This window comes from Odocoileus virginianus, unplaced genomic scaffold, assembly GCF_023699985.2.
Source record: "Odocoileus virginianus isolate 20LAN1187 ecotype Illinois unplaced genomic scaffold, Ovbor_1.2 Unplaced_Contig_11, whole genome shotgun sequence".
Classification (NCBI taxonomy): Eukaryota; Metazoa; Chordata; class Mammalia; order Artiodactyla; family Cervidae; genus Odocoileus; species Odocoileus virginianus.
This window is the reverse complement of record NW_027224328.1, coordinates 1596075-1615106: the sequence shown is the minus strand read 5'-3', so window position 1 is coordinate 1615106 and position 19032 is coordinate 1596075. Positions and strand designations below refer to the sequence as shown.

Sequence of the window (19032 nt, the reverse complement as noted above, 5' to 3'; positions counted from 1 at the left end):
GCCCATAAACAGTGGCCCTCAGAGCTACGGAGCCCAAGGATTGATAATGTTAACCCTTGTGATGCCACCCTGGTTCGTCACCATCAGACAATCAGAGAAATGAGAAATTCACACACTCTTACTCCCCTCCCTCAGCATGCCTTTAAAAATGCTTTCCTGAAACCCATTGAGGAGTTAGAGTTTTTGAGCACTAGCTGTCCCAAACTATTTGTCTGGCACCTGCAGAAAAATTTTTTTCCTCAGTGAAATTAAAACAACTCTCTGTATACTTTCTCCCCTTACACTGCAGCTCCCCAGGAATCATGTGAAAACATCATTGTATCTTATGTATGGTAACAGGTATAGGGTTTCATGGTGGTTTAGTTGTTAAGTCGTGTCTGACTCTTACAACCTCATGGACTGTAGCTGACAGAGCTCCTCTGCCCATGGGATTTCCAGGCAAGAATACTGGAGTGGGTTGCCATTTCCTTCTCCAGGGGATCTTCCCAGTTCAGGAATTGAACCCATGTCTCCTGCATTGCCGGCAGATTCTTTACCAACTGAGGCTTTCCTGGTGCTCAGATCGTATAGAATCTGCCTGCAATATGGGAGACCTGGGTTGGGAAGTTACCCTGAAGAAGGCTACCAACTCCAGTTTTTGGCCTGGAGAATTCCATGGACAGAGGAGCCTGGCAGGCTACAATCCATAGGGTTGCAAAGAGTTGGACACAACTGAGCGACTTTCACTTCACTTCACTTCACATAGGGTTTCATAAGAAAGTAAACAGCACGACAAAGTTTAGGAATTACAAAATTCACATAGTTTAAAAAAGAGATTTTTGTGTTAAAGAGAGTTATTTTCTCATACTTCCTCTTTCATCATTTGTGCTCAAAAGTGAAAGTGTTAGTCACTCAGTCATGTCCAGCTCTTTGTGACCCCATGGACTGTAGCCCACCAGGCTCCTCTGTCCATGGAATATCTCCAGGCAAGAATACTGAAGTGGGTAGCCATTGCCTTCTCCAGGGGATCTTCCCGACTCAGAGATTGAACCTGGTTTCCTGCACTGCAGGTAGATTCTTTACCCTCTGAACCACCAGGAAGGCAATTTTTGCTTGAGCCATCTTAAATTTCAAAGCGTTACCCAACTGCTATACACGTTCTCTTCTCTTTTGCAGTTCCCTTCAACTGAAACATTTCTCCCTTCAAACTCAATGTCTTACTTTTTCGTTTAGCCAATGTATACTCAAGTCTTCAGTCTGCAAATTTATTTGACATTTCCTTGGGAAGATTCCCCTGAGTTAGATATCGCATTAAGTGCTCTCATAATAACTTACTCCACTGCCTTTTGTAATTTGTCACAATGAATCACATATACCCAGTGAATGTTTCAGTTTTCTATTAAGTTGCTCAAATGAAGGAATCACATGTCTTCGTTATTATACACTCAGAATACACCATGAAGCCCAGTAACACAAAGATATTAAACTTCAAAAATATGTTCTAATTGGCAAATGAATAACCATATCAATGATATGGATTATTACTTTTTAATGCCTTTCCTAAGAACTGGGAGTGGTTACAGCAATGTTAAATTGAGGGACTTTCCATTCATAGACTCTGTGACTAACCCAGAAATGCCATGAGTCACCACTAACATTTATTTACTGACTTAATTTCAAACTAACTTTCAAATGAGGTCATTTAATCATGGATTCTGTCACCAATTTGAGGACAAATTTACTTGGTCTCTCAATCAAAAAGCTCATCTTAAAAGTAATAATAACAGCTTCATTATGTAGTTGGACCAATTACTTGAGACACATTTAAATCTTTTATCAATGTTTCTGGATCATGACAAGTGATAATAAACTGTAGTTTTTGTTATCACACCATGATAATAATGGTAATTATAAGCTCTGTCAACTGTTTGAGAATTCCAATAAAAGTAAATTTATTAAGGTTTACTTCCTTTTCTCTTTGACAACAAAATCTTGAAATGATGTAAAAAGGATAAACTTGAAAGTTCTTATATACTTCTGTCTGTAATAATGCAGGTTGTCAGAGACCAGCTGATGCTGAGAAAAATTAGAAGAGCAGGATCCAAACAAACAAACAATTTTTTTTTTTTAAGCATTGGAAAGTTCTCAAGGTAAATGAAGAAACAGGAATTATTCAAAGACATAAAAAAAAATAATTTGGGAGTTATTCCTCTCCTAGCAGTATCTTGGTGAAGAGTCACCTGCTCAGAATCTGGGCAGAAGGCCATGGCTAGCAGACACTGTCCTAGTTGAGATAAAAATTGCTGTCAATCCACTTGAAAAAATTCTGAAGACAAAAAAGAGCCAAAGATATTTAGCTTAATATTTTTTCTTCAAGCTACTTGCCAAAGTACTAAACTTCACAGGGAAAGAGGCTAACAAGGAAAATGTGAAAAGCAGAGTAGTGTTTTGAGAGTCATGTAGCATTGAGGAGAAAAAATTCAATCTCCAACAAGGAAAGGAGCTTTAGTAATAATCCAAGCTCTCAGAATTTCTAGAGGTCTGGCCATGGGTGCTAGGATAAATAAGAAGTGGTGGAATGGTAGAAAACAACAAAATATTAATTGATTACAAAGATAAAAGAGAAGCTTTACAGTGAAGTCTGATAAAATGAAGGTGAAAGTTGCTCAGTCATATCTGGCTTTGGTGATCCCATGGATGGTAGCCTGCCAGGCTCCTCTGTCCATGGAATTCTCCAGGCAAGAGTACTTGAGTGGGTTGCCATTAACAGGTGCCACTTTAACCATGTGAACAAAGTAAGCATCATAACAATGGAACAAAAAACTGCATCTTCTGAAAGAATGAACAAAGCTTCACTACATTATTGCTCTGCTATTCCTGCCAGGGAGACATAACTTGAATACAACTATGAGAAATAATCAAACAAATTTAAATTGAAGAACATTTTACAGAATATCCAGCCTGTAATATTTAAAAGCATCAGCTTATGAATGTCAAAGGTTAAGGAAGTCTTCTAGATGTTAGGAGATTAGACAAAGTAACTAAATGCAGAAAATATTTCTGATCTGGATATTTAATTCAAAAGAACATTATTTGATAATTGGAAAATGTTACAGAGACTTAGAGATGGTAGTACTGTGTTAGTATTAATTTGTTGATTGATAATTGTATTTTAATTAAGTAGGTTTTTTTGTAGGAAATACATATAAAAATATCCAATGATACTTGAAATTTTATAATGAAATTCATCAAATTGGCAACTAATTCTCGACAGGTTTGGGGAAAAGTTAAGTTTTTTTCCCCTGTACATATAGTCTTCTTATAAGTTTGTGATAGCTTCTAAATTTAGATAAAACTTGCATAAACTCAGCAGCAAACCAAAAACATTAACACTTTTTTACTCAGAATATCCAGTTTTAAAGTTTACGTCATAGAAATAAAAGTACTGCCATTTAAAAAGATATTCAGAATACTGCAGCATAGTTTATAGTAGCAAAAATCTGGGAAAAAAGTTAAAGTTAATGTTTATCAATAAAGGGGTGTAAAATATAAAGCCATGTGTGTGCATGCTAAGTCGCTTCAGTTCTGTCTGACTCTTTGCGACCCTGTGAACCACAGCCTGCCAGGCTCCTCTGTCCGTGGGATTCTCCAGACAAGAACACTGAAGTGGGTTGCCATGCCCTCCTTTAGGGGATCTTCCAGACCCAGAGATTGAACCTGTGTCTCTTACATCTTCTCTTACATTGGCACACAGCTTCTTTACCACTAGTGCCTCCTTGGAAGCCCCACAGGAAGTCACACTATGATATAACTCAGAACTACATGAAATTTGCATAAGATATTGTTAACAATAAAAAAAAGCAAAACAACAGAAAAGCAGACATAATTTGTTCACATTTGTTGTAAAAGAAAAGGTGAACTACATCATGAATATAAATGTATGGGTTCATATTATCACACAAAGAATCAGAGGGTATATTTTAGATTGTTAACATGAGTTACTCTGTGACTAGGACAGATGAACATGACTGAGGAAAATAGAGAAGCCAGGCTGGTGTTTAATTGCAATTTTAAATTCTTATTCCTGAAGATTCATATTAGATCAAAACTTTGATCCTTGATAATTCACTGTCACTTTAAAAATTTTAATATTGGCAAATCCATTTGAAAACACTGTTGCAAGTTTCAGAGTAAATTCCGTTTTCCTTGATGGCAGCACAGCTATTTTCTTGAGCTGGTCCTTTTATGAAAAATCTGAAAAGGAGAAGATAAAGATATTATTCATCATCATTGCCGAAGACATCCATTCTGTTCTCAGTTAAAAGCCTCCCTCAGTTAAAAGATAACTCAAATATTTAAGGCATTTTCAAATACTTAGAGTCATGAAACTTATCAATGCCTCTGTAATTTAGTATTACTGTCTGTGATAAAGAATTCCAAAATCTGTTTGTAAATGACAGAGCTAAGAAAAAATCTGTGCTCACATTTCTATCCTAGTATTCTTTCCATTGTTCAATGTCATCCATTTAGATTAAAAACTGGGAGTAAGTCACATGGGTAGCCCAATAAATCTTTCTTGGTTTTTCATATCCGTTTGTACAATAGTGATACAAATATTTACCTCATTATGTTGTTACAGAGGTTAAATGACTAGATGTTTGTAAAGAACTTAGTACCCAAACTGACCTGCTTGCAATGGTGGTTCAGTGGTAGAACACTCACCTGCCACAAACTGATCCTAAATAATTTATATATGTATAAATAAGGCCTAAATAAATTATACATGTATCATAATACTTATCCATAAAGCGATGTGATGAATACAATAATGAAGTTATATATAAAATATTGTACTTAGTGATTTATTCTGTTAAGAATTTATTTAAACTTAGAAAAAAAAGGTTTAAGAAGGGGTCACAGTAAAGATGTACATGATTTTCAAAGCTTCCAGAATAATAGCGGAAAAGTAAGTATTGGATTTTCATATTGGAAAATACACCTACATTTGAATTTATATATGTTTATGCTTGAATTTTGTATTGAATGTTTTTGAACAAAAATCCCTAGGCATAGTCCAGAGTTAAAACTCAATCCTAAAGGTAGTGTTTAGTGGATTTGGCATGAGGAAGAAACCTAAGTTAGCATCTTCGTAAGTAGCCAATCAGGTCATGTCCAGTGATGCAACTTAGATCTCACCCATAATTTTATTCTCCATTCCAAATAATGTCTTCAGTTGACTTCCTTAAATTTATTAATTTAGTGCAGTGAGATAGAAAATGTGTGTGTTTGTCGTTCAGTCGTGTTCGACTCTTCACAACCACATGGACTGTAGTTCTCCAGGCTCCTCTGTCCATGGAACTCTCCAGGCAAGAATACTGGAGTAGGTTGTTATTCCCTTCTCCAGAGATAGAAGGTAAGTAATATCTAATAATTAAACAGGAGTGAAGGGACAATAACACAATGGTATTTATTAACCAACAGTATTGGTTCCATAGTGAATGTTTCTTATCACTGCTGTAATCAGCTGTCAAAAATTTAGTGGCTTAAAGAGGCACAAATTTTTTTATATTGCAGTTCTAGATATCAGAAGCTCAAAGCTCATCTTAAAAAACTAGAATCAAGTGTCTTTGAAGCTATCTGCTGCAGGCACTGGGGAAAAACTTGTTCATTGCCTTTTGCAGGTATTAGAGGTTGCCTGCACTCCTTGGCTATCAGACAACTTGGACTTCTGCATTTATCTTCAAATCTCCTCCAAGTCTGCCCCTACTTTACCCCTCTCATAAGGACTTGTGATTACATTGGGCCCACCTGAATAATCCAGCATAACACTTCTATCTCAAGATTATTAATTTAATCACACTCATGAACTCTCTTTTAGACTTAAGGTAACATTCACAGAATTTGGGGATTAGAACATTTAGGGGGACCATTACTTTGCCTACCAACATAGGGATAATATTTGAGTTTACTGTTCCTACTATAGTATAATATAATTTTATAAATTAATACAAGTGCAGAAAAGCATTCATGAAATTTTCAAAATTGCAATAATCTCCTGCAGCTGCTGAGAGCATTTAGGATTATTTTGTTCTGTCTTGTAGTTCTTATTCATTTTTTTAGCATTGTGATGATCTTACAGTACAAAAAAATCATGTAGAGTTTTTTTTTTAATTACTAAAAATGACTAAAAGATGCATTGATACCAGGGAAGGCACCAAGGGGGAAAAAGGAGAGGATGAGATTGGGAGATTGGGACTGATATACGTATACTATTGATGCTATGTACAAAATGTACAAAATAGGTAACTAATGAGAACCTACTGTATAGCTCCAGGAACTCTACTCAGGGTCTGACGTGACTCAAATGGGAAGGTGCCAGGAGCCATTATGGGAGGTCCCGCCCGTGACGAGGTCATGAAGAAAATACCGGGCAGGCAAGGCCGTCCGGGATCCCATCCATGACGAGGTCATGAGGAAAAAACCTGACAGGCAAGGCCGTTCAGGATACAAGGGACCCTCCAGGTTGGCCTCGGCCTCTACCCCACCCTGTATCCTCCCCCCTTTTCTGCTGTTGTTCTTGTTTGCCCTGCTGCGGATTCTTGTGTTGCCTGCCGAGAGCTCTCCTGCTCCTCTTTCACTGAATAAAGACCAACTTAAAACCCTAACTAATAAATCTCCTGGATGCTGGTACCCTATGAAGGGGCCAGGGATGAAGGAAATGCTTCAATTCAAACCCTTTTGCTGGCATTCTGGCTTGTTTGATATATGTGTGCTCTCATTGCAAAAAAAAATGCTCATGATTGTTCTAAACATCCTAAGCACAGTACGCTAACAAAAGAAACCATTAAGCATAGGCCCCTCCGTGGGGTGAGAAAAGCTCCACAAATATAATAGCCACAAATGTGCCTAATAGAAAATACTTTAGATAGAGATTAGCTGGTGACTTCTTGCAGGTAGTTAACTTTTAGACTAAGAGCCTGTTTTGTGCTATATCTGCTGTTTTTGCAGTCCTTCGCATTTCTGTTCTGTAAAAATGTAATCCTATCTAGTTCCCATAGAGATGACGCCTATTAGAAAGAAAATAGATTAATCACAAGAAAAACAGGGTCGGCTACTGAAGTTGCTTAAGTCACACCAGGTGCAAGCCATGAAATGTTAGCAGGCGTGAAGGCCAAATGATAAGACTCTTGTGAATGAAAAGTATGTGGGTGACATCCAGTTTCTGTTGAAGGTCAAGTTGCTGTAATGTTTTGAGATGACCTATGTGTAAGCAATATGCACTTTCCCCAAAGATGTTGTTAAGGGTATAAAGGAGCCATGCAAAAATAAACTCCAGACTCAGTCCCCAAGCTTTGTCTGTCTCTCTCTCATTCACTGACGCCGTTCATGCTGAGGGTTCCCCTGGATCCTGCTGGGGCTGGACCCCGGCAGGAAGGAACTCCAAAAACAAGGATGTATACCTGATTCACTCAGGTGTATAATAGACACTAACACACTATTGTCAAGTAACTATACTCCAATAAAATTAATTTTAAAAATAAAAATTAAAAAAGTATTGAGAACTTTGAAAGCAGAAGACTACATTGTTTCCAGTGTACCTTTCCATATAAAGTGTGACTAGTTTTTAAAATCAGTAAGTGAACAATCACTATTGTTTTCAAGTCCTTTTGCTTTAAAAACCAAGCCAAAATTTGTCATTACTCCAACCACATTAATTTTCATCCTTTCAGATTCTTTAGTACCAAAAATTTTTGAGTTCATTTTGATATGTTTATAGATGTTTTAAAGAGGTAAATTCTCTGATAGAGAATAGATTATATTGTCTTTTGGGAAAGACTCACATCTTTGAATCCAAAGGAGAATCATCCACCCAGGTCCATGTTCTTTTCAGGGAAGTAAAGTTAAGCCCAATCCACACGTAGTTTGATTGTTTTAGAGTTTTCTGTATAAAAGCCTAAAAAGTGGGTGATGAGTAATTAAATGAATAGGATAACAATGATTTAGACATACTAAGAAAGATTTTAGAATTCTACTGGACAACTCACACTTTAGATGAGGACTCTTATCCTAGTCAATCATCTTATTTATACATACATTATACATCATATGGACTTCCCTGGTGGCTCAGCTGGTAAAGAATCCTCCTGCAATGTAGGAGACCTGGGTTCGATCCCTAGGTTGGGAAGATCCCCTGGAGAAGGGAACGGCTACCCACTCCAGTATTCTGGCCTGGAGAATTCCATGGACTGTATAGTCCATGGAGTTGCAAAGAGTCAGACACGACTGAGCAGCTTTCACTATATATCATGTACCAGGACATACGCTGTGAAGTGAAAGTGAAAGTTAAAGTGGCTCAGTCGTGTTTGACTCTTTGTGACCCCACGTAGCCCACCAGGTTCCTCTGCCCATGGAATTTTCCAGGCAAGGATACTGGAGTGGGTACCTGTCCCTTCTCCAGGGAATCTTCCCAACCCAGGAATCAAACCAAGGTTTCCTGCATTGCAGGCAGATTCTTTATCAGCTGAACTACCACTACTTGTAAATTAAACATCAATATTCAGACCATAATTACCCCAAGTCAAGTGAAGCACTGAATTCCAGCTCAGAATTTAAAAGGGCACCAAAGTTCAGTAGCCAAGATAAAAGATAATTTAATGAAAAGGTGGGAAGAAATTTGAGATAAGCCTTTTAAACTGCAAAGCAGCAAGTATCATAAGCCTGATACTAAACCACTTACCAGTTCAAGTTGGTTCTGAATAATTAGTAGGTGAGATTTTTTCCCCAAACAATATCTATAACTGTCATTCCAACTTTTCATCTCATTAGAGAACCAATAGCACTTTTCTTGATACTTCAGCCATTCTGATGAGCACATTCCTACAAATTGACAGTGAAAATATTTGCATATTGTATGAAAAAGAGTAGAGCTATGATAAAATCCTAACAAAGTATTCAGACTCAGACAAGTTATCCCAAATACAAATGAGAGTCCATGAAAATTAAGAAAACTATTTAAAAATATTTCTTTTATATTTTTGTCTGTGTGAGCTCTTCATTGCAATATGCAAGCTTTTCTTTAGTTGTAGCGTGCAAGCTCAGTAGTTACAGCATGCTGGGCTAGTTGCCCTGGGGCATCAGGAATCCTAGTTCCTGGACAAAGAATCTAAACCAGGTCACCTGCATTGGAACTTAGATTCCTAACCACTGAACCATCAGGGGACGTCCCAAGAAAATTAGTAAGATGAAGCAAAACCCGTGTGTGTGTGTGCTAAGTCACTTCAGTTGTGTCTGACTCTTTGCAATCCTATGGACTGTAACCCACCAGGTTCCTCTGTCCATGGGATTCTCCAGGCAAGAATACTGGAGTGGGTTGCCATGCCCTCCTCCAGGGATCTTCCCCACCCAGGGACAGAACCTGCATCTCTTATGTCTCCTGCATTGTCGGTAGATTTTTACCACTATTGCCACGTGGGAAGTCTGAAGCAAAACCTAGACAGATATAAAGGGATTTCTTTTCATGTCATAATCTAATATGATTACTAAAGTAGCATGTACCAGTCAAGATATATATAGCATTAATGCTATGAGAGATTAACTATTATCTATACCATTTGCTTAGCATTTACCCAGGTAAAGTTTTAGAAATCTTTCTCATTGTTTTATGTGTGTAAATTGTTCTTTAATATCTCCTTTTTGATATTAAGTAATACCGAGATGAATAACAATTCTTTATCCTCTTTATAATTGCAGGTCCTTTGAGTTTCTTAAATTTAAATTAACGTATTCTCAAATTGAAACTGAGACTTTCAGAATAACAATGAAGGAAAATGTAGTATAATAAAAAAAAATATAAGCACAGATCAATGTAACTATTCAAACTTGGGGCCTTTATAATCTCTGTATTTTCTGAGACAAAATTTATGTAACATAAATTTCACCATGCTAGCCATTTTAAAGTACAAAAGCCATGGGTTTTAGAACATCCAAAGGGTGTGCAAACATTATGCACATCTATCTAACTCCAAAATAACTTTTCTCACCCCAAAATGAAAAGAGGAGCGTAGGATTTCTCTTTTGGGTGATGAAAATGTTTTGGAAGTAGACAGATAATGGTAGTTGCACATTTGAATGTCATAACACCATTGATGTTTAATTTTAAATAATTGTTAACATTACCTCAGTAAGAAAATTTACAGAAAATTAATTTCTTATAGTTCAGTTATACAGGATTTAGACTGACTTTAATGAATGCTTAATGGTGTCTATTTGATCTTCTGTTTACCCATAAAAGCTTTCTTACTTTTGAAAAAGTTTCATTACTTAATGAGAAATTAGATAGCCAGAGTATAAAAAAGTGGTAAAATTATAATATTTCAATTGGATGAGGACTTGTACATGTAAACGGACAGGTAATCTGAAAGAAAAGAATGTTAATAAGTAAATATAATACATATGACATTTTTACATGGGATAAGGAAACTGTAAACTAGTGGATTTCAGAAAAATTTTTTGACAAGTAATTATAAAATAAATCAACAGTAGCTTTTCACATATCAAACTATTAAATAAACGTCAAAGGTTCAAAAAATAAGTGTTAAAAATTTAAACTAAAAGAAAACTTGAAAGTAGGAAGAACAGTTTCAACAAACCCATCACAAGCAAGGAAATTGAAACTGTAATCAGAAACCTTCCGTCAAACAAAAGCCCAGGACCAGATGGCTTCACAGCTGAATTCTACCAAAAATTTAGAGAAGAGCTAACACCTAAATACTCAAACTCTTCCAGAAAATTGCAGAAGGTAAACTTCCAAACTCATTCTATGAGGCCACCATCACCCTAATTCCAAAACCAGACAAAGATGCCACAAAAAAAGAAAACTACAGGCCAATATCACTGATGAACATAGATGCAAAAATCCTTAACAAAATTCTAGCAAACAGAATCCAAAAACATATTAAAAAAATCATACACCATGACCAAGTGGGCTTTATCCCAGGAATGCAAGGATTCTTTAATATCCACAAATCAGTCAATGTAATACACCACATTAACAAATTGAAAGATAAAAACCATATGATTATCTCAATAGATGCAGAAAAAGCCTTTGACAAAATTCAACATCCATTTATGATGAAAACTCTCCAGAAAGCAGGAATAGAAGGAACATACCTCAACATAATAAGAGCCATATATGACAAACCCACAGCAAGCATCACCCTCAATGGTGAAAAATTGAAAGCATTTCCCCTGAAATCAGGAACAAGACAAGGTGCCCACTCTCACCACTACTATTCAACATAGTTTTGGAAGTGTTGGCCACAGCAATCAGGGCAGAAAAAGAAGTAAAAGGAATCCAGATAGGAAAAGAAGAAGTGAAACTCTTGCTGTTTGCAGATGACATGACCCTCTACATAGAAAACCCTAAAGACTCTACCAGAAAATTACTAGAGCGAATCAATGAATACAGTCAAGTTGGAGGATATAAAACTAACACACAGAAATCCCTTGCATTCCTATACACTAACAATGAGAAAACAGAAAGAGAAATTAAGGAAACAATACCATTCACCATTGCAACAAAAAGAATAAAATACTTAGGAGTATATCTACCTAAAGAAACAAAAGACCTCTACATAGAAAACTATAAAACATGATGAAAGAAATCAAAGAGGACACAAACAGATGGAGAAATATACTGTGTTCATGGATTGGAAGAATCAATATTGTCAAAATGGCTATACTACCCAAAGCAATCTATAGATTCAATGCAATCCCTATCAAACTACCAACGATATTTTTCACAGAACTAGAACAAATAATTTCACAATTTGTATGGAAATACAAAAAACCTCGAATAGCCAAAGTAACCTTGAGAAAGAAGAATGGAACTGGAGGAATCAACCTGCCTGACTTCAGACTCTACTACAAAGCCACAGTCATCAAGACAGTATGGTACTGGCACAAAGACAGAAATATAGATCAGTGGAACAGAATAGAAAGCCCAGAGGTAAATCCACGAACCTATGGTCACCTTATCTTCGACAAAGGAGGCAAGGATATACAATGGAAAAAAGACAACCTCTTTAACAAGTGGTGCTGGGAAAACTGGTCAACCACCTGTAAAAGAATGAAACTAGAACACTTTCTAACACCATACACAAAAATAAGCTCAAAATGGATTAAAGATCTAAATGTAAGACCAGAAACTATCAAACTCCTAGAGGAGAACATAGGCAAAACACTCTCCGACATAAATCACAGCAGGATCCTCTATGACCCACATCCCAGAATTTTAGAAACAAAAGCAAAAATAAACAAATGGGACCTAATGAAACTTAAAAGCTTTTGCACAACAAAGGAAACTATAAGCAAGGTGAAAAGACAGCCCTCAGATTGGGAGAAAATAATAGCAAACGAAGCAACAGACAAAGGATTAATCTCAAAAATATACAAGCAACTCCTCCAGCTCAACTTCCAGAAAAATAAATGACCCAATCCAAAAATGGGCCAAAGAACTAAACAGACATTTCTCCAAGGAAGACATACAGATGGCAAAAAAACACATGAAAAGATGCTCAACATCACTCATTATCAGAGAAATGCAAATCAAAACCACAATGAGGTACCATTACACGCCAGTCAGGATGGCTGCTATCCAAAAGTCTACAAGCAATAAATGCTGGAGAGGGTGTGAAGAAAAGGGAACCCTCTTATACTGTTGGTGGGAATACAAATTAATACAGCCACTATGGAAAACAGTGTGGAGATTTCTTAAAAAGCTGGAAATAGAACTGCCATATGACCCAACAATCCCACTTCTGGGCATACACACTGAGGAAACCAGATCTGAAAGAGACACGTGCACCCCAATGTTCATCACAGCACTGTTTATAATAGCCAGGACATGGAAGCAACCTAGATGCCCATCAGCAGACGAATGGAAGAGGAAGATGTGGTACATATACACCATGGAATATTACTCAGCCATTAAAAAGAATTCATTTGAATCAGTTCTAATGAGATAGATGAAACTGGAGCCCATTATACAGAGCGAAGTAAGCCAGAAAGATAAAGACCATTACAGTATACTAACACATATATATGGAATTTAGAAAGATGGTAACGATAACCCTATATGCAAAACAGAAAAAGAGACTCAGATATATAGAACAGACTTGTGGACTCTGTGAGAAGGCGAGGGTGGGATGTTTCGGGAGAACAGCATCAAAATATGTATATTATCTAGGGTGAAACAGATCACCAGCCCAGGTTGGGTGCATGAGACAAGTGCTCGGGCCTCGTGCACTGGGAAGACCCAGAGGGATCGGGTGGAGAGGGAGGTGGGAGGGGGGACCGGGATGGGGAATACATGTAAATCCATGGCTAATTCATTTCAATGTATGACAAAAACCATTGCAATGATGTAATGTAATTAGCCTCCAACTAATAAAAATAAATGGAAAAATAAATAAATAAATAAATAAATAAATAAATAAAAGAAAGAAAGAAAACTTGAAAGTAGGAAGAACAGTTTCCCAAAATTCTGGATGATTGGAAGTTCTAATTTAAAATCATAACAGATAACAGATAGCCTCTTAGATATAATTACTTTCATCCATTTTGTATTTGAAGAAAGGATAAGTGAGACAAAAAAATAGTTATTTACATTATTCCTTACAATCACAATTAATTTTCATTGTTTATATGTCTCAATATGATTTTAAATTCCTAGAGGGAAGGGCCTTTTTATGTTGTTTTACAGCTCTCCTCCCACAACAAAAAAAAAGTGAAAAATAAGTGAATCAAGTTTTGAGTAAAAAGTAGATTTATATCATCTTCGTTAATTTAGTCTACTGCATACCTGTTTAGTGGGATTTTTTTTCAAACTTAGAAAGTCCAAAAGATTAAAAGTGATAGAGGCCAAAGTCTTGAGAGATACCTTTATTACCTGTAGCTCTTGAAACACAGTGGCCTGCATCTTTCTCATGTATATTGCCTCTTGTGTCACTATTGACTTCCAAGTATCCGGTATCGTCATGCTGAGTGATGTTTGAATTATATTCTTTCAGGCATTTTGGCAGCACTTCCTGAGAAACTTGAAAAGAGGATTATTCTAAGGTTGGGAAAATATCTTCTCTAGGCAATGTCTCAGAGACAAATTCTTCAGAACAATTCAGATCGTTGAAACAAGAAATAACTGAAGGGATAATGATAAATTTTCTTTTAAACCATGTTTGTGTTTAATGAAAAGTGAATTAAATTATTACACAATGAATTCATGCATAGCACATGTATTTGCTTAGGATCTATTCTGTGCCAGGCATTGTCCTAAGAACTTGCCATACAATAGTAAATAAAGCAAAGTTCTAGTTCTAGAACTAGTTCTAGTTCTAGAACTAGTTCTAGTTCTTTCCAAGCCTGCTTTCTTTTTTCAAGTGCACCAACAGGTGCATTTTCATTCCCTTTTTGTTTTATTATTGGAGTATGGTTGATTTACAAATGTTGTGTTAGCTTCTGTTGCACAGCATAGTGAATTAGCTATATATATACATGTATTCTCTCTCTCTTGAACCTCTCCACCAACATCCCACCCCTCTAGGTCATCACAGATTGCAGAGCTGAGCTCCCTGTTCTATATGTCAGGTTCCCACTAGCTATCTATTTTACACGTGGTCATGTACATGTGCCAATGCTACTTTCCCAATTCATCACACCCTCTCTTCCTGCTATGTCCACAAGTCCATTCTCTACATCTGCATCTCTATTCCTGCCCTGCAAATAGGTTCATCAGTACCATTTTTCTAGATTCCACATATATATATATTATTAATATATAATATTTGTTTTTCTCTTTCTGACTTACTTCACTCTATATGTTGTATTTAGCCCAGTCTACCCTAATTTTTTAAAACTCTGTTCCACTAAAATATGAGATTTCTCACCGTGACTATTCCCTTTTTTTTTTTTTTAAGGATTTGTAGCAATGTTTGGAGTCTAAAGACTGCTCAGCAAATATTTGGACAAAATCAATAGTAAACTGAATTCAATCTTAAATAATAATGAATAATTTTTGAAGAAAAATAATGTAATTCAATCTATTCACAAATATCTAAGAAATCCTGAAGTATGATTTCAAATACATTACATATACACACACACTTACATACACTTTTCTCCTAGTAAACTGTATGCCACTTGAAGACCAGATATGTACCTGATTCGAATACTTAATCAATATATTACTATGGGGTATAATCTATTGCCTTATACATAGCAAAATCATTAAATCTTTAAATTTAATCTCATTAAATCTTTGTTAGCGTAAAGAAGAATGAATGAATATGAAAAGAGTAATAAGAAACAAGTAAACATTTTTCATATTTTTATTTAATTAAGATCTTTTAACTTACCTAACAGACTCAAGGTGATCAAAGTCAAAACCAGAATACCATTTAGTCCTCCAGATATCCCCAACAAGATTTTATATCGGTGTGATATCACAGAACAGTCTGACAAATTAATCACACAAATTAGCTTAGAAAGTACATTCCTGTGAAGTGATGGCAATTGTAATAACAGGATTGTACACAATATGGATTTTGAATATCATAGAATATTAGGCACTAGAAACATAAAACCTAAGGAAACAGAAAAATACATATTTATCTTATCTAGCAATGATACCACTCTGGATGATCAGAACAGTGAGAAGAGAAAAGCTACCTTTGAAGTTGCCAATCCTGGTCAAGAAAGAGTGTAATAAACCACACAGAACCGTATTTCAGGGAACTGGTGCACACCTTTTCTCTTATAGTAATATTAACAAAGATAGTAAAATAAGTTTTATCAGAGTTCAATTAAGGAATATTTTACATTTCACAGATTGCTTTTGGATATTTTGATATAGTACTAATGATAGTCAATACATTTCAACACATGTAATAAAATGCCATTATATTAAAAATCAAACAAATGATTATCAGAAAATGTTAGGATAAAGAGTGTGGAAGCCTATTCAAATTCAACTCAGACTTAATTATTTCTCATAAGTATCGTGGGATAACTTTCAAAATATGAATTTGAGGCATGTTAAATTCAGCATTATGAAGAAAACCACATTTTCATTACCCTGAGAAGTGGTATAATTTAACTTAGAAGGTTAGAACACAAGCACTTTACCATCAAAAGTAAATGTATTTTAAACAAGAAAACCCAATGACCTTTAAGAGTGTTCACACAAAAATCTTAAACATATTAGTAGTAGCCAAACATACCATGATCATGTTGGATTTATTCTAGGAATACAAGAGCTGTTCATTAGTAAGAAATCCATTCATCTCACATTCATAGAGCTTGGGGGAAAATATATCATCATCTCACAGAAGTAAAAAAAAAAAAAACACAAGTGATAATATTCACCACTTTATGCTAAAAATTAAAGCTGAAATTGATGGGCACTTTTTCAAGAGAACAGTTTTTTGCCTAATGAAGCTAATATCATACTTAACAGAGACACATCACCAAAATAAAAAGCAAACAAAAAAAAAATCAGTATATCATGAATACAGACTTGAACAGGTGGAAATTCAGCCATGAGTGCTTTGAAGGCTAAATGTCAGAGATAAATGTTCCTTAAGTAGATTGATAAATTAGGAAGCATTTAATATACCATAAAACTACATCTGTTTGTTTTTTATTTTGTTGTTTATAATAAAAGTGTCTGCAAAATGTATTATAAAATTATTTGGAAGAACAAACAAGTGAGAATAGTTAAGTAAACACTGAAAAAGATAGAAATATAAAATTGTTGATAAGATTGAAATGTCATATGTCTAATTCCCAACTTTACAAAATGTTAGCAAGGTTTACTAAATACCAGCAAAACATATTATAAATAATGGTTATTAGCATGTGCCACTTAAATTAACTAGGAGTTGCAAATTTATTATTTTACACTTTCCTGACCTCATTTTCTGTGCAAAGACACATTTTGGTTTACAGATGCCATCTCCAAACTGAATGTGAGAAAATTTTCACGGAAGAGCCCCTACATTTTGTGGTCTTTCATGTTAATATCTCTATTGTCCAAACAAGTTTTTTTCACCTGATTAAAAACATATTTTAAAATTTTTGACAAGTTGAATAAAAAGTTGATAATTTAAAATGCCATTATTTTATAAATGGTAAGAAGGTGAATGACCGGCACCAAAGATTCACTTTTTAATTATTGATTTTAACTAGATGTGTATATTTCCTAGGTATATCCTTAATAATATGAAGCAAAATATTACTTCAAAGCAAACAGCTGTTAGTCCCATATTGATAAAGAGAAAAAGAGAAAAGATAGATGCAAAGACAGAGAATGGGAAATACCACAAAAATGAAACAGTCCAAGAACCAAAAAAAAAAAAAACCAGAATAATGGAAACTACTATCCACATTAATATTAAATGAATATTATTATTCAGTCTCCAAGGCATGTCCAACTCATCTCAACCCCACGGAATGCAGCTTGCCAGGCTTGCCTGTCTCACACCATCTCCCAGAATTTGCTCAAGTTCATGTCTATGGCATGGCTCATAGATTTACGAAGTTTCTCAAACCCCTCCACCATGACAAGACAGTGATCCAAGAAGGGGCATATGAATATTAACTCATAGTAAATCCTCACCCATATTAATCCACAACAATTAAAAAAAAAAACCTGAATTCCATACCTTGACATTTAAATTGAAATGTTTGGATAGAACTCCTTTTCTTCAACTGTATATTCAAAGTCATGTATGTTTCTTCATCTTGCATCTTCAAATGTGAGTGAATGCCTATGTAAAAGTGTATGTTTTGTTTTTTTTTAATATGCAATAAGAGAAGAATAATAAAACCACTGCTAATCAGAGATTGTCCTGAAATGGTCCACTCAAGGTGCATACAATGGGTTCACAGTTTCATCCACTGGTGAAAACCTCAAAGGAAATGCTATTTTTAATTTCCGAGCAAAGATAACACATAATTTCTCAACTGTCCACCACAAATTGAACTTAATGTTTGCTTGTTTTTTTTTCTTTTAAAACGTCCTCCCGTTAAATTTGTAAGGTCAGGGAAATGAAAATTGTACCCTTCTTAGGGCTGAGTTAATAATAGCTAGTTGGTCTTTTGCATTAGCTTAAGTAGGTGAATTTTCAATTATATTCCCCAATAGATGGATGTTTGATTTATTATAATAGCTTGCAATTACTCAGTTAAATTCTTTCCTGATTCTAAAACAACACTGATTATAAATTATACCAATAATTTAGTAGTATAATTTAAAGAAAAAATCACTGACAATATTTTTTGGCATTCTAAAGACTAGTCTTATGTAGAAACAATTTTCAAGAAGAATTTAGGAAACAAATCATAATGTCCAATGACCTTTTCTGGTATTCAAAGAGGTTGCCCAATATTCATGAGACAGTACAGATAGTTGAGATTTATTTTTCCTCTTAGCTTTAGCGAGGTCTAAGTTACATACAATGAAATCCATCCATTGTTGGTACATGACTGGATGATTTCAAACAAATATATAGATGTGTGTGGAGAAGGCAATGGCACCCTACTCCAGTACTCTGCCTGAAAAATCCCATGGACGGAGGAGCCTGGTGGGCTGCAGTCCATGGGGTCGCTAAGAGTCGGACACAACTGAGCGACTTCACTTTCACTTTTCACTTTCATGCATTGGAGAAGGAAATGGCAACCCACTCCAGTGTTCTTGCCTGGAGAATCCCAGGGACAGCGGAGCCTGGTGGGCTGCCGTCTATGGGGTCGCACAGAGTCGGACACGACTGAAGTGACTTAGCAGCAGCAGCAGAACCCAGGTCTCCTGCATTACAGGTGGATTCTTTACCATCTGAGCCACCAGGGAAGCCCATAGATGTGTGTTCAGTTCAGTTCAGTTCAGTCTCTTAGTCCTGTCCGACTCTTTGCGACCCCATGAATCGCAGCACTCCAGGCCTCCCTGTCCATCACCAACTCCCGGAGTTTACTCAAACTCATGCCCATCGAGTCGGTGATGCC

General features: G+C 35.8%; 1 protein-coding gene across 4 annotated transcripts; it reads right to left on the bottom strand.

Annotated features, from left to right (window-relative positions):
• Positions 1–1359: 1359 nt before the first annotated feature.
• Positions 1360–17896, bottom strand: KLRF1 (killer cell lectin like receptor F1). 4 transcript variants are annotated; one of them, XM_070463995.1, is made up of 6 exons: positions 17697–17896; positions 15390–15488; positions 13919–14074; positions 8717–8856; positions 7821–7933; positions 1360–4233 (listed from the first exon to the last, which is right to left on the bottom strand). In XM_070463995.1, the coding sequence occupies exons 1-6, from the start codon at positions 17779–17781 to the stop codon at positions 4125–4127; spliced, it is 702 nt and encodes a 233-aa protein (XP_070320096.1). In that variant the 5' UTR covers positions 17782–17896; the 3' UTR covers positions 1360–4124. The 4 variants fall into 4 exon arrangements, with proteins under 4 accessions (XP_070320096.1, XP_070320097.1, XP_070320098.1 ...); XM_070463996.1 differs by having other exon boundaries at positions 13928–14074; XM_070463997.1 differs by lacking the exon at positions 7821–7933.
• Positions 17897–19032: the final 1136 nt, after the last annotated feature.

Coding starts and splice junctions, on each gene's coding strand:
- KLRF1 (XM_070463995.1), bottom strand. CDS start 17,781: ATGCAAGATGAAGAAACATACATGACTTTGAATATACAGTTGAAGAAA. Junction 8,857..13,918: donor AAGAGCTACAGGTAATAAAG/GTATCTCTCAAG, acceptor GTCAATTTGTAG/GAATGTGCTCATCAGAATGG. Junction 4,234..7,820: donor TCTCCTTTGGATTCAAAGAT/GTGAGTCTTTCC, acceptor TCTCCTTTTCAG/ATTTTTCATAAAAGGACCAG.